We start from the raw sequence: 16,127 nt of genomic DNA, 5'->3' as shown, positions 1-16,127 counted from the left end.
CTGTTCAACATCCTAAAGATTGCAATTTAATAGACTTTTACCCTCTTAAACACAATATATAATAACAGAGAATCTCCTACAACCCAACACTTACCACTTCACTTACAGGTAAGAAGTAACTTAGTATAGTTACAACGTCATTAATTTTGAAGGTAGATTACGATAAAATAAATTACTTGCAAATCATAGCCTAGAGGAATACGCCATTATACATTTCTTAAAGTACTTTTCTTAAATTAATTTTTTGTCATAAGGTGCCATTTTGGATGATGCAGAAATGTATGTTTTTAGTATGGAGAAAAAATGTAAGCACTAGGAATACAAGCAAATTCCACTGTGGTAACAGTGGTAAACCATGTGATAAAGGACAGCTGTAAGAGAATAACCACAAAGTACAAAGACATCCATCACAAGGAAAATAGCAGGGGTGAATGTATTGTTAATAAGTCACTATGACGTCTTATGGATTGTAGTGAAAGCTACTCAGCCAACAAGTCACAACATTCATATTTTTGATTTCTATATGGCATAAACAATGAACTTAATCTGATGAGCGCACACAGACCTTCAAATTCTCCTTAGAGTTATGATTTACATCAGAAGTGATATCTGAGCAAAGATCAACGTCCCAGAGATGGGTAGTACAGCTTCTATGTAGACAGGAGTGGTGCCCTGTTCAAGCACAAAATTGCCACTTCAGTCATTTAAGGTGCAAACAACCTGGGAAAGCTACAAGACAAATCGTTCACAACAAAAGATTTGCTTTGGGCTTTAGTATAACCTAATGCAACATTTACTACTCAGGTCAAAAGAAGATAATGGTGAAAGTTAAAAAGCTAAATGTAGACCAACCCTCTCGAAAACTATTTTTGCAAAAGACTGCCAAGACAAGACTCCACTCTAATGCCCAGAGTCTAGTTCTCAAATTTGGTATACACTAACATCAACATACAATGTGATAAGGGGGAGGGGGGTAAGAAATAGAGCTCCCTTTGATTTTACGTTTACAAACAGAAAAATCAAAATAGAGAAATCAGGACCAAAAATTATTGTAGCAAGTGTTTCAATAAGTTAATTATGGATCCTGATTAGACTATTGTCTCAGAGATGACATAGTAACCTTCCCAATGGGTACCACGCCTGGTACCAGAATAACCTTTGAAAAGTCACCATGTCATCTCCATAACGATACTCTAATGAGGATGCATAAATAATATACTTTATCTAATGACACATACTAAAAACAACCTGAATTGATGAAATATTGATCTTCAGTCATTATAAATAATTTCAAATATATTTCAAACCTCTTTAGAAGTTAAAGAGATTTGTGTTACTAATTTGAGTGCCTTGAAGAAGCAATAGTCTTCACATAAAATATGAAAAATGTACACAGGGTCAAAATCATGACACTAATGCAAATGAAATCAAAAAGCACAAGGATGACGAATCTAATGCAGATAGTGTTTGTACGAGAAAGTAATATGTATTAATTTGACTGAAATAAAGATATTTGAAGTCCTAAGAATCTGAGACTACATTATGTATGTCTATTGTGAGCGTAAGATTAAATAATTATGGTGCACCTACATATTCAATTGCATTAGAATACTTTGCTTTTAAAGAGACACTTCGCACTTAAAGGAATGTCAGGCACGATTAAGTAAACACTTTGGTGCAGGTAAAAATAGCGGAGATGTTAATGGTGGTAAAAGGGAGGCAAAAAGGCGACAAAATGTAAATGTGTTTTCTGACCAAATGGAGAAAGCCATACAATCTGTGTCATCATATACACATGCAATCTTATTATTCGTGAGAGCATCTCCCTGAACCTATCCATGCCACATGGGAAAAATTGTATCAGTGTTGGGAAGTTGATAAATTAACTGCTGATGCTGTTTGATTATGCTAATCATATCAAGGGGGGTGAGGGGGAAACGGACATTTGGGATAGAACTCTTCTTCCACATAACGTTATATTCTCAATCAAGAAGTGGGGAGTGAATGAAGCTGGTCTGAGAGGATCCAGGGGTAACCACTCTATTCCCGAAACCCTCAACCAAACTTTTCAGCAGTGAGTGGTGTGTGTTATCCACCACTATGGTATTGTTGCTTGGGCGTCGTCATCATTGGGTTTCGCACCTAGCTACTCGTTCCCTAGATGAGTACGGCCTCCTCTCATGGGAAAGTACTGGTGGGATACGTATAGGAAAATCTAAAATTACATCCAGTATCTTCAAAAAAATACTTTACTATATGAAAAAGATACTGGGGTAAGATGAAAAAAAAATAGGGTGAAGTTTTTAGTAAGTGTGAATATACCCTAACATCAATAAAAATTTATAGTAATATTAAAAATGGTCAACATGTTTTGGTTTCCTAAACCCTATTGGGTATATGCCTTCGTCAGGACCTTATTTTGGTTTTGCGAGTCCCATACTTTCAGTTAGACCAACATTTTTAGTCTCATTTTAGTCGGCACATCAGTCTCTTACTCACATATCCGTGGTCCGTAGTGTGTACGTCAGACCAAGTTTCTCTGGCTTCTTTTAGCCTAAACTCTTGTTCTTTTAGGGTGCATTGCTTCATGAAGGCATACCACAACAGGCGAGGCGAATATGCTGGGGACCCTCTTGATAACTAGGTGACCAATAGGATGAGCATCCAACCACGCCTAATTCCTATGTGGTAATGCACCTTAAAAGAACAAGAGTATAGGCTACAAGAAGCCATAGAAACTTGGTCTGATGTACACACTACGGACCACGGATATGTGAGTACAACACTGACGTGTCGACCACAATGATAACAAATATTTTGGTCTAACAGAAAGTATGGGACTCAAATAACCAAAATAAGGTCCTGATGAAGGCATAGACCCAATAGGGCTTGGGAAGCCGAAACATGTTGACTATTTTTAATATTACGATAATCATTTTTTATTGAGGTTATGGTTTATTCACAACATCAACCTTTTTTTTTTTAATCTTACCTTAGTATCTTTCTCATATATTTAAAGTATGTTTTTCAAGATACAGGAGGTAATTTTAGATTTTCTTAGACAGATCCCACCAATACTTTACCTGGAGAGGAGGTTGTTTGATTATGACTCATTTGTGCAGTCTTCCTTCTCCTGGCATCTGAAGAAAACAAGCCAGAACAATATTTCTGTGCTATGCAGCAGGTACCACCAAAGGCTGTGGAAACAAAGGCAAGCAGGCAAAGCAGTACTTACCATACAAAATGCGTGCTAAATTGATGCGATATTTTCCCAGAGAGTAACACAAAATAAATAAACAAGCAGTTCAATTTAAGCAAGGGATTCCATATTTGTTTGTGGCTTGTGCAATTTTTGTAAGGGTTTTTAAAGACGTAGGGTATCTATAATGAATCCCAGAATCTGGGGAGAATTCACAGGGACACAGCTATTATAACTGAAAATACTCAGATTATGAAGCATCCTAATGTTTAACAACTTAAGAACCTTTTGGAGTGAAGCAAAAGAACAAAGTTCAAACTTCAACCCTCAAGCTTCAAAACTCAAACTGAAACCTTTATGGCAGAGGTTGTGTTCACAGTGGATTTTCACCCAAGATCTCAATCTTAAAACGTAGGCGTAGCTGTATTATTTTACGTATAGTATTTTCAAGTTGCTAATGCAAAGATGAAATAGTACGGCCCACCAAGCCTGTGGATTCATGCACTACAGCTGATCTAGTATTACCAACACCATTTGGTGCAGCGGGAGAAAGAATAAAAAAAAAAAAAAAAAAAAAAGAGTAAACAAAATTGTACACCAATGCAGCACGAGCAAGGAGCTTTATATAACATCAGCTAAGCACAAGAGGCAGCCAAACTCTCATAGAAGAGAAAGACAGTCCCTCAAAGAGGAATCAAGAGGACTGAAAACAGGGAGGCTTGACAAAGAATTGGAGATGAATGAAGGAATGATGATTTCTAAAACACACAGCTACCACGGCAGAGGTGTCCGGGCACTAGCAACACTAGGACTTCTACCTATTGACAGAAATAGGCATCAGAAAGCCCCACATAAACAGGCGTCAGATTTATCATCTAGTGGGTTCCCGACCCTCCAACGAATTCAGAAGTGGAGATTGAGAACATATGAGCTCACCTTTAAATACTAGATCAAATCTGCTTTTTGGGGAGAATTCTTAAAGTAAATCAGCTAGTACCAGACTAAGCACTGCCTCTGGCAAAATCTGGTGGTATGAAAGAAACGTAGGAAGGATAGGACAGGTCTGTATATTTCAATGACAAAAGCCACATTAATAGTCCATGATACATCTATTTCAAGCTGGGGGACGTCAATTGCCCCTGAGACAGTGTATTTGAACTTCCTTGGAAGATTATTTTTACTTGAAAAAGCAATGTAATGGCATATCCTCTGGAAAAAGGTTTCTGTCTGTAGAATAGGCATTAGCATTACATTGCTCTAGAGAGAATGACATTTAAAAGCAGAGTAAAGAGGGTAGGTGCCAGACACCTACTTGGAGACTGATACTCATACAACTAATTAGGTGCAAAGAAAACATAATGTAAAAACTGGCAGCAGAACAGCATGCAAACCACCTAGTTAGGTTTCAAAATAAAAGCACCCGACTCCTCTTCTTCATATTTCAATATAAGCTACAGCGTGTAGTCAGACCAAGTCTTTGTATACTAGCTGTATATAAGTTACTAGCACAGTTATGTTGTATTACAGTAATACAAGATTATCATGGACACCCTTCTCCAGATCAGAGTTTATAAAGATAGTATTCAGGGATACCCAATTATGACAGCAATGTATTGGTGCCGTAACACAAATAAATCACTAGCAACATTCAAATCTAAGAAGATTTTAATTGAAGTTATTTAACATCTAGTTGTGGACTAAAAATAATATTTACTATCTACTTGGACATTGGAAAATCTTAAATCATCTTTGAAATCTTGTACTGTAAATGTCTAATTGAAGCAGAATTCTCACCAGTTATTCACCATCGCAACAGGTACAGGTGCACAATTCGTAATCGACCTTCACCTAACAAAAACATAACTCTGCTGGCTTACAAACATTGAAATTTCATGTCATAAGGCCCTTCGAAGAAATTATGCTTTATCTTGGAGGCAATTTCACCTGAAAATGTCCACTTCATAATGTGGTGTAATTGCGTTGATGGTCCTGGATAAACTTGCCAATTCTATCACTGGCGCTATATTTCATAGGATAAGGAGCAAACATATTTCGAGAATATGGGCAAGTTTGAATTTCAGAGGAGAGGCTGCTGATAGTAATTTGCAGGCTGTTGAGCCGAATGAGTAGGTACTGCCATGGGATAGCCTGCTACTTGTGGGAAGTTCGAAGTAGTGTTCTGATAATTAGGCATTTCCACTGCCATTCCCATGTGCTGTGTGTATGCTGGAGCACCCACTGTTGACTGAAGGCCTCCGTTCTGGTTCATATACGAGGTGTTGGAAATTGAATCATGCACAGTGCTGTTAAAGAAATAACAAAGTTTAGTTTTATACATTTTAAAAGCAGCAGAAAATATTTTAAGAAAAACAAGGAAATAGGTTTATTTTTATTGGAGCATTAGTGGTGCTTGGCCGAAAATGTACTAACTGGGGTTAAATAAAAGGAAAACTGAATGCTGCGTTTGCCAAAAAATCTAATCAACTGGATGGAAATGTGATTCAAATAATCATGGTGTTAAGTTAAGGAGGTAGCTGAAGAGCAAATTATTTACCTTTGGTACTGCCTTTTCTGGTAGATACTTTCTAGCCGCAGATTCCTTACCTTAGAATATTTCCTAGGTGTGAGACTGAATCCAGAAAATCTTGAGCAGTACCTCTGCGCGCCGGTAGATGGTGTCCTTCGGCTCCGCATAATCATCCACTCTGGAAGTGACGTGCGCGGTGCCTATATAGGTGCCACCCTAATGCGCTGACATCAGTTTCTTTTCATGACATTTCTGAGCCAGAAGCACTTCCACGACAGAATGGTAATGGACTAGTGTGGACACCAAGGACTTACAAGAGTCAAGTTATGTGGAGAAATCCGTTTGCAGAGTGGGCAGGATGGGAGGGTTGAAAAAGAATTTACAGCTAGCTAGATCCCAACCAGATAAGGCATTACCCTAGGTAAGTAACTTGTTCATCCGATACAGAATTCTAGTTGCAGATTCCTTACTTTAGAATAGATACCCAAGCAATACCTCACCGGAGCGAAGTTTGCAAACAGATTTTGACCAGGAAGTTCTGGAGGACCAAACGGGAAAAATGCCTGTCACAATGGAACTGACCGTCCCAGGCAGTGGTGCTTGGTAAACATGTGCAAAGACGCAGACAGGAACTAACGCAGTGGTCACAGCCTTGGCTGTGGTGGAATGAGCACACAAGCCCAGTGAGGAAATGGGGTGTATTATATGGTGTGGTTGTGCAACTTCACCATGCAATACATTTACCAACTCCTTTAGGGCCCTTCGGTTTAGTTTGTCAAACCTTCAGCTCAATCTTGGCTAACTGTGGCTCTGAACAGCAAGGCGTGCACAAAAGAGCAAGAGTAAAGCATTTAAACAGCACCAAAACAATGGAAAAAGAAATCCAACTCCATGGTATAACAAGCATTGGCAAAGTCAATAGGTCTCGCCAATGGGCGAGCTATTTGCTTTGGCATTCGGGTTGCTGTGGTTAACGGGAGGTCGGGTGTGGGTGGACACCAGGATGGTGAAAAAAGCGCTAATAAGCAAGAGGTGCAGAAGCTGACAGACAGCGTTGTGACCGCGTCATAGTGCAAATAGTACCTGGATAACTGCACAAGCATCAGATGGCCAGCGGAGGGGCACTAATTACAGCTAATTAATCTGTACTTTGTCCCGGCGCTACAGAACAAAAAGGATGTAGCCAATTGCGCTCCCCAATGAGACGGAAGCAAAGAAAAGTGACAGTGATGAAAACTAATGGTAAGCTATGGGAGGGTTCCAAGCCCATTTATCAAACACAAAAGTCTAGCGGATGGACCTAAAAATCAAATGCCAAAGGATTTTGTGCAAGTTTTCACTTTGCATTTATTACGAGTTGAACGCAAATACCTAACATTCCTGATTTGTACTCTTGTGTTAGATACTGCAAATCGAATCTGTGTGGCAGGGTCAATATTGGGACAACCATCGGTCACACAACTAATTTTGGTATTTTATTCCTCACTGCTAACAAGAGAGGCAATGTGCAAAAACAATCTTGATCCTATGCACAAAGGCCATTTATGCTGCAATATTTTACGCCTATTTTGCCAATTAACCTGCCATGCTAGCAAAATGGATAATTCTAAACTGTAAGGAAAATAAACTCAGTACAGTAAGCTGTATCATACACTGCTATACCTAGGCCCAGTGCTTTAAGTGGGATGGAAAAGGTGGGGGTCTCAAAGGGGGCATTGCCTATGTAACGAAGGGTGTGGCCTCAGACTAAAATCCTGCACTATACCAATTAATAAACATTTCTTTCACAAAACCATGAACTGAAAATCTCAAGCAACAATACATTTCAGTTTGTACAGAAAAAATTTTCTGTGCCATTAGGAAAGAGAACCCATGTCTGGATCCGTTCAAGCCTGAAAATGTCAGGCCATTGCTCCCTTTTGCCTGTAAGGTGGGTGAAAAATTGATAAATCAGCAGCTTTGCTTTTTTATCGAGAAAAAATAGCTTCTTCATAGGACTCTTCAGTCGGGCTTTCGCTCCCTGTATAGCAAGGAGTTGGCATTGCTTCTAGCATCAGAGTCCATGCGTCAAGTCATGGACATGGGTGATAAAGTGGCAATGCTGATGTTAGATCTTACTGCAGTCTTCGACATAGTGTCTCACAACCTACTGCTTGAATGGTTGTGGGCATGTGGTGTCGGGGATACTGCCTTGCAGTGGTTAGCCACCTTTCTGCAGAACCATTTTTTATCAGGTGACATTAAAACCTTTTCTATCTCTGGTTTTCCCCCTGCAGTAGGGGGTGCCCCAAGGATCTTCCTTGAGCCCCACATTACTCAATCTGTATTGGTGCCCACTGGCTGATATCTTCGAACAATATGGATTTTAAATAATTTTGTACATGGATGGTACGCAATTGATTATCACCCTGTCACAGAACGGAACTAACACTGCTGCACTGTTAAGGGCCTGTCTGACAGAGGTGGCCCAGTAGATGGACTTCAGTTGTCTCAGGCTAAATGCCAGGGAAAATTGAAGTCTATATCTTGAGTAACTAGTCATCTATCTGGTCCTCTGCCTGGTGGCCAGACGTGCTGGACTCTCTGCCTCTTCCCAAGTTGAAAGCCAAGAACCTCGGCATCTGGTTCAATGCCAAGCTTTTCTTCGGTAGTCAGATTACAGCCCTTGCACGCAAGTGCTTTGGGATCTTAAATCTCTTAGCAAGATTCTTGAACTGCTCCCTGAGGTTGCCAGAAAGACAGTAATCCAGGCCTTGGTAATTTCAAGGCTAGACTACTGTAATGTGCTTTAGCTGGGAGCTAAGCAGTCTCAGTTGATGAGACTTCAGCATGAATAAAATGTGGCAACTGGTCTGCTATTGAATCTCCCTAGGCGGTCGTCTTTGGGATCTGCTCTTTCAAAGTTGCACTTGCTGCCGCTCGAGAAATGACTAACTTTTAAAGCTATGTGCTACTGTCATAAGATCTTCTACAACAAGGGCTGCAACCACTTGCTCCCTTTTGTTCAAGCCCTAGGTACCTACTAGAAGGTTAAGATCTGCAGGGTCTCTGCTAGCATTGGTTCCCATTGTCAAAAAGGCGCAGATTGCTCCTTTGGTTTTCCAGCAGCCAAACATTTGAACTCCCTGCCTTTGCTAATTAGACAGGAACCTTCAGAACTATTCTTATGCAAAGAGTTAAAGACTTTGCCGTTTAGGTTGGCTTAACAGGCCAGGTTTCATAATAGTCTTTGCGTGCGGAACAGAGTCACTTTATCTGGCGCCGGGACACTTAAGTGCTAAGTGGCCAATGCGCTGTACGAATGACATTATTATTATTATTTCTAAACAGACACATGTTCTGGACTAGTGAGAACATTTCTGCTCCATTCGCTGATAAATCTGAGATTGTTTGGGTGATCTATACTTTTGAGCTAACAAATCAATAATTTTGGCTTTCTGTATGAAAATATGCAGAAATATGATACCAAATAGATATACTACACATTTTGTTTTATTCTGAAAATCTTGATAACCCTATAAAACTGAGAAAAGAGAAATCGTGGATAAAGTGTTTTTAAAAAAAACTCCACGTGGGGCAAGCTGCAATGAGTACTCCGCGTTCAGAGAAGGAGATCAGAGTGTGAGACGATAAGAATGTTTATGCATATGAGCTGACAAAGACCCGTGGCTGGGTTTTGCAGCCAAGAATGCCTTTAGAGCAGAGTTTATCACCGTGAGGATACCATGAGATAAAAGTAAGGGAGGGCAATGGCATTTCAGAGCCGATTTCGGCACTATAGGTTGCAGAGTTTAGAGCATTTCTTGCCCACTAATTGGACAGGTAGCCTCCACTGTGCGTCGTGCAGTGCTAACATATAGGGGAGAAGAAACAGGGTGGGGATGAGTTTAACCCAACCTATTGCAGTGGAGTTAAGAGCACCCCAAGTGCGTCCTGCTAAAACATTGGGAGAAAGAAATAGGAAGGGGGTGGGGAAAGGTATAAAAAAAAAAAGCTATGACGGGACCAGTGTTGCAACTGCATCATAGTGTAAACAGTATCTGAATCACTGCACGAGTATCAGAATAAACAGCGGAAGGACACTAATTAAAGGTAATGAGTCTGTACTTGCTCCCGGCGCAATGGAACAAAAGGGAAGTGACGTATCGCAAGCACTGTCCAATGAGAAGGCAACAAAGAAGAGCGGCACTGATGAAAACGAATGGTAAGCTATGGGCGGGTTGAAAGCCTGTTATCGAACACAAGAGTTTTGCATGGAAGAGTGCATGCTCTCGCAGGCTCAACCTGAAAATAGACTGTATTTTTAGACACCACGAAGAAAAATATCCACTGAAGGGTTCTGAAGATACAGACTTTACAAGGCATAGTAAATCAAGTTATTTCACTCAACCGCGAAACAAGTGTACGAAGTTGGCTCTGTATATACTATACAAAATTACGGTATTATGTGCACAGACTCCAGGAAGTCTCAGAGGTATAGCAGAGGCAAAATTAGGTAAGTACTAAAAGATCTCTTTGCGTTAGTGTAGGCGAGCAGCTAGTCCTATCCAGATGGTGTGTTGAGCATTCATTGTATTCACTCAAATCATGGACTGATATACACACTCGGAGACTGAATCGAGACCAATTAGGTAAGTATAAAAAAAAGATATACTTCTGTTTTATTTTAGAACCAAACAGGACTTGGCACAGGTAAGTAAAATACACGTTCAAATGCAAGACTGTGCAAGGAAATGCAGTTGGGGTTTGTAAGAAAGTGCCATCTTTCTTGCATGGTATGCCCCCACTTTTTGCTGATGTTCTTGGACTGAGTGTGCCCTGGGCTCCTGCTAATCAGGTACCCAGGGCCTATGTTCCTTCCCTGAAATTGCATCGAAGCCTAAAACGAATTGGCATCTCTGGCCGCATGTCAGCCCCTGGTAAATGGTACCAAAGGTACCCAGGGCACTGTGACCAGAGAAGGCCTCTAAGGGCTGCAGCATTTATTGTGCCACCCTTAGAGGTCCTGTACACGTGTACGTGTACACACACGTGTACACACACACACACATGTACACACACACGTGTACACGCACACACACACAGACACACACACACACAGACACACACACACACAGACACACACACACACAGACACACACACACAGACACACACACACACACACACACCCCCACCCCCTTTGCAGGCTGCGTGTCCTGGTGCAGAACAAAGACAAGTGTCAACTTGGCACACATCTCTGTGTATATACAAATCAAAAGGAGGGAGAAAGAAGGGGTTGTGACCCACTCAGCTTCTTTTTCTCAAATGTCTAAATATCAGGTAGAGAGTGGATCACTGGTCCTGAAAGAACCAAGGTTAGCATACACAGTACAGGGTACTGTTAAGAAACCCTCAATCACGTTTATCGCAGGTGGGATTTCAGCGGTATGTTCGATTATCCGCTTCGTGCTTAACAACGTGACAGCATCATCTTTGGGTTAATGAATGCTTCCTCCACGCTGAAATCCCACCTGCGATAAACGTGATTGAGGGTTTCTTAACAGTACCCTGTACTGTTTATGCTAACCTTGGTTCTTTCAGGACCAGTGATCCACTCTCTACCTGATATTTAGACACATCTCTGTGTGCCATGCCCACAAACCACAGCCATGGCATAGATCAGTCACCCCTCTGGGAGGGTGCACTATACCAGTGGTGAGGGTACAGGTGCATGAGCCCTGTACCCCTACAGTGCCCAAGTCCATTCTTGGGCATTGTAAGCGCAGTGCTGCCATTAAGAGTATATGGTGCTGGGAGTTTGTCATTATGAACTCCACAACACCATAATGGCTACACTGAAGACTGGGAAGTTTGGTATCAAACGTCTCAGCACATTAAACCCACACTGATGCCAGTGTGGGATTTAATGTAAAATGCACAACAGAGGGCATCTTAGAGTTGCCCCTGAAACTCAACCAACTTCTAGTGACCCGACTGAGTGGCTGCTTAGGCTGCCACCAACAGACATGTTTCTGGACCCCTGGGTCGAGACCCTGCTGCTCTCGGGGGCCTGAAATAATGCACATCCTGGGACTAAGTGCCAAGCCTCCTCCCCAGGATGGGCAGGGTTCACGAAGGGGAAGCTTCAAAGGCATGCCGCCTTTGTGAGCCCCCCCAGAAAATTTGCTGCTTCCAGCAAGTGGTTCCCACTGATTTTACACCCCACTTTGGGTGGGAGATCCGCGGGAAGAACAAGTGAGGGAAAGAGGTGTGCCAACCTCTGCCAACTCCACCCCTCAGGTGGGGGAGGCGAGGTGAAGCACAACTCCGAGTCCCCGCCATTTTGAGGATGAGGGGACCTAGCCAACCAGGGACAGGCTCCTGCCCCCCACCCCCCCACTGGAGGGTGGAACGATAGGGGCTGTACCCACCCCAGGGAAGGGACCCATTGTTCCCTGCCCTTTACCTACCTGTAACGCCCCTAAATCTAGTATTTAGGGGGCACCCTGAACCTTGTTTTCCTCAGATCCAGCAACGACAAGAAGAAAAGAAGAAGAAGGACAGAACAGCCGTGCAGCCAGCTAACAAGAGGAAGACGCCCTCCGACTTCGCCCCAGCCCTACAGGCCTGTCTGCCCTTGAACCTGCTCCTGCGAAATCCCAGTGTGTCCTGCAGACAGCAACCTCAAAAATCCCGGAGGACCTGCCTGCCTTCACTTCCAAAGACTGCTTCTCCTGTGAACACCGGATTTGTTCAACTGCAACCTCTGGCAGCAGCCAGAGACCGCAAACCCATCCCACTCTGCACCAGTCGAACCTGGCCCGAGCTCAAGTGGAAAAACACCACAAGGAGGTCACCCCGGCGATTCGGACCCGAGATCCGGCGACCTCTGACCTGCCTCAAGCCTCCACCCGACGCCTGCAGCCTAAATCCAGAAGGATACCCTTACCGCGACTCGGAGCTGGTAATAAGATCAGACCCCAAAAGGCACCCCTGCACCCGATGCCCCACGGCCTTGTGTGCCCAAACAAACGGTGCCTAACCAACCCTTAACTTCCCAATGTACTTCTCGTAGTGGTGGTCGCACCCAGAAGTCCTTCGTCTCCCTGCCTGCAGTGCTTTTGCAAACCGAGGTTCTCAATTGAAAACAGGGCACCCGACCTCGAAACAGCACTCTGCACCAGGCCGCCCTAGTGCCACTGAGGGTGCGCCTTTGGTGCTACTTTGTTTCCCTATTTGCCCTGACCTAAACGCTAGGAGATTTGCTCCCACAACTTAAAACTTAGTGACCTGCTTGCCAGGAGCCACTAACCAGAGGTCCCCTATCCCCCATTGGATAACATTGGGCCTCAACACTCTGGACCCGGCCACTCTAGTGCCGCTGAGGGTGTAACAAGAGTGCATCACTGACCCTGGGGGACCCCTGAGTCTAACCCCAGAACCTTAACTCCCACAGTCGATAACTTACCTGTGAACCAATAACCTGTTTTTCCTCCATAGGATGACATTGACAATTTTCTTCCAAAAAGTTTTTAAGTGTGGACTTTTGAAATCTAAAAATATTCTTTAAAAATCGCACAAATGGGGGCGTGGCCAAGATGGCGGCGAGGTGAGACGCTTCTCTCGGTCTCTCCCTCGCACGCCCGCGACCAGCGCCGAAACGGGACCGACTACCTCCCCCGTTTCCGGCACACAGCACCGCCAGCGACGCCCGAGAGTGGGGCGAGCCTGCTGATACCCCGCAGGGGCCCCCTTGAGCAGCGGCGACCTTCTGACGGCAGGGGCGGTCGACGGCCGGCCGCGGCCTTGAGACGTGCACCGCAGCCCCGGCCTCAGGTGACGAAGGACCCGGCGGGGGTGAGCGGCCCCCGTGGCGGTTTTCGGCGGCGAGTGGGCACGCTGCCGCCCCCCGGGGCCGGGCGGCCTCGGGGCTACACCTCAGTGGGCACAGAGCAGGGGCGCCAACGACAGCGGCACGGACCCGGAGGACCCAGGGGCGGCTAGACAGCGGGAAGGCACGGCGCGGCACCGGCCTCGGCTGGTGAAGAGGCGGCCGGGACGCCCGCAGGCGGGGACAGCGGCCACTCACCCACACCCGAGCGGGGGGCCTGTCCGGCTGGTGGACGCTCGCATGGGACGGCGGATCACGGCCTGAAGGTAGAGGAGCCGGCGGTGGAGAGCCCGCGGACGTGAGTGGAGGCCCCATAGCCACGATTGCGGGATTGGAGCGGGAGGGGGCTGCTGCCGCGCCGCCCCACGCCGGGGGGGGGGGGGGGGGGGGGGGGGGAGTCCCCAAGAAGCGGAGTGCAGTAGCAGAGGATACCTGCCCCCCCAACAGCGGTGGCACAGGAGAGAGGCGAAGAGGCCCACAGACACTGCTACTGGGACAGGCTCTTCAGTGGAGGGGGATGATGGCGCCGAGCACGAGGGTGGGCCTTGCAGGCGGACGGGGCCGGCGGCGGGTGTGCCACCGAGGAGAGCGGACATTTTGGTCTGTCTCCAGGACTACAGCACTAAGGAGGAGATCCTCCGTAGGGCCAGATCACAACACCCCATCACCTTTCAAGGTACCCTCCCGGTGCTCTATCAGGATCTCTCCGCCCTGACCCTCCAAAAACGCAGAACCTTTCGCCCTGTCACGGACGTCCTCCGTCAACGGGACATTAAATACTCCTGGGGCCATCCGTTTCGTCTTATCTTCCGGCACAATGACCGGCTGTATCAGCTTCGCTCCCTGAAAGAGGCGTGCAAGCTGCTGGACGTTGACTGCCCGAAGGAGGAGGAGGTGGGTCAGGCACAGAGTTCTCAGAGAGTCAGCGGCCCGGGCTCAGGTTGGAGCCAATTGAAGCAGCGCCGTAGGGGTGCCAGAGGGCGGAGGCCGCCCCCTGAGGTGATCGCCCAGGGACGTCAAGATGCCATATCCTCGGTGGCAGAATCGCTGGCTCAGAGGGACGAAGGCCCTTGAGGGGGGCTACCTGAGGGAAGTGCTACTGTAGTTCCTTTTCGTTTACACTGCTTCTGAGCTCGTTGCGGCAATGCTGGCGGGCACAAGAGCGGGTGGGCGGGGGAGAGGGGACGTTTTGGTAAGCCACGTTTCCCCCATTGACCTTGGACATTCTGATCTTCGTTGGAAGATGGACTCTTGGTTCGCTTAACACTGTTGGGGAGGGGGAGGGTGGATACACGGGGCCAGTTGGGGTTTCCTTCTTTTTTATCTTTTTTCTTCCTTTCTCTTCTCTTTCCTGTGCCGGGCTCGAAGGGCGGTGGCTGGATGGCGGGGGTGCGCTTCGGTCACCACAGGGATGCATAACACCAGCTAGCGTTCATTGACGGGTGGGAATGCCTCCAACAACACTTAAGATCCTTACGCTCAATGTCCGGGGCCTGAACAATCCTATCAAGCGAAGATCCATAATCTCCCTTCTTGCACAGTCAGGGGCGGAGCTATGCCTGCTCCAAGAAACGCACTTACTCACGAAAGACATACACCGGCTGCAGTCCCGGTCATTCCCCATACAGTTTTTTTCCTGTGACTCCACAAAACGGGCGGGGGTGGCGATACTTCTCGCACCGAGGTTCAAGGGGCTCTCGATGTGCAAATTGGCGTAGATTAGGGGCAGACTGTTGGTTTACCAATTCCGTATGGGAGATTAAACTTTCACAGCAGGCACGATTTATGCACCCAATGACAGATCGGAACGCTTCCTCCATACGGCATTATCAGAGTTGTCGGCCTCCCCGGACCGGAGGTTATTACTTGGGGGAGACCTAAATCTGGTCATCGACAACGTGACGGATCGTTCTGCACACCGCATGGGGCAGGTAGGCGCTCTATCACAGAAGGGACACACGGCGCTACAGGAGTTAGATATGGTGGATCTCTGGCGGGTGTATAATCCCTCGGCCCGGGAATATACGCACACCTCCAGTGCGCATGGCACTTATGCGCGCCTAGACTACTTTCTAGCCACCCGAGCACTCTGTCAGGAGACTTCTGGGGTGGAGATCTTAGCGGCATCCCTCTCGGATCATACCGCGGTGGTTATGACGCTGACGCTCCCGCCCATGGGCAGGAGGAAACACCAATGGTGGTTGCGGGATACACTCCTGCTTCGCCCCGTGGTGGTTAAAAAGCTACAAGGGGTCATTGAGGAATGTCTCCGATTCAATGACAACAGAGACACGGCCCTGCCCACGTGCTGGCTTGCTCTGAAGGCGGTAGTCCGGGGTGCCATTATAGCCCTCTCCGCGGCAGAGAACAAAGACAGACAGGTGAAACGCACGGAGCTATCGCAGAAAGTCAGGGACCTAGAACGTATGCATAGCTGTACGGGGGCTCCGAGGGTCTGGCGGCTGCTAAAAACACAGAGAGCGCAGTTGGAGGCGCTGGACCGCGACAGGGCAGAATATGCAGCACTACG

The 16,127-nt window shown here is 46.0% G+C and overlaps 1 protein-coding gene across 4 annotated transcripts in view; it reads right to left on the bottom strand.

Annotated features, from left to right (window-relative positions):
* Positions 1–4,846: 4,846 nt before the first annotated feature.
* Positions 4,847–16,127, bottom strand: part of STAM2 (signal transducing adaptor molecule 2) — a 405,110-nt gene continuing 393,829 nt past the window's right edge. For all 4 annotated transcript variants that reach the window (XM_085645536.1, XM_085645535.1, XM_085645537.1 and 1 more), the window contains exon 14: positions 4,847–5,502. In XM_085645536.1, coding sequence (XP_085501662.1) covers positions 5,277–5,502 — 226 coding nt within the window. In that variant the 3' untranslated portion in view covers positions 4,847–5,276. The remainder of the gene's footprint in view (positions 5,503–16,127) is intronic.

The sequence above is a fragment of the Triturus cristatus genome, chromosome 3_1, assembly GCF_964204655.1.
Source record: "Triturus cristatus chromosome 3_1, aTriCri1.1, whole genome shotgun sequence".
Classification (NCBI taxonomy): domain Eukaryota; kingdom Metazoa; phylum Chordata; class Amphibia; order Caudata; family Salamandridae; genus Triturus; species Triturus cristatus.
This window is presented reverse-complemented; position numbering and strand designations above follow the sequence as displayed.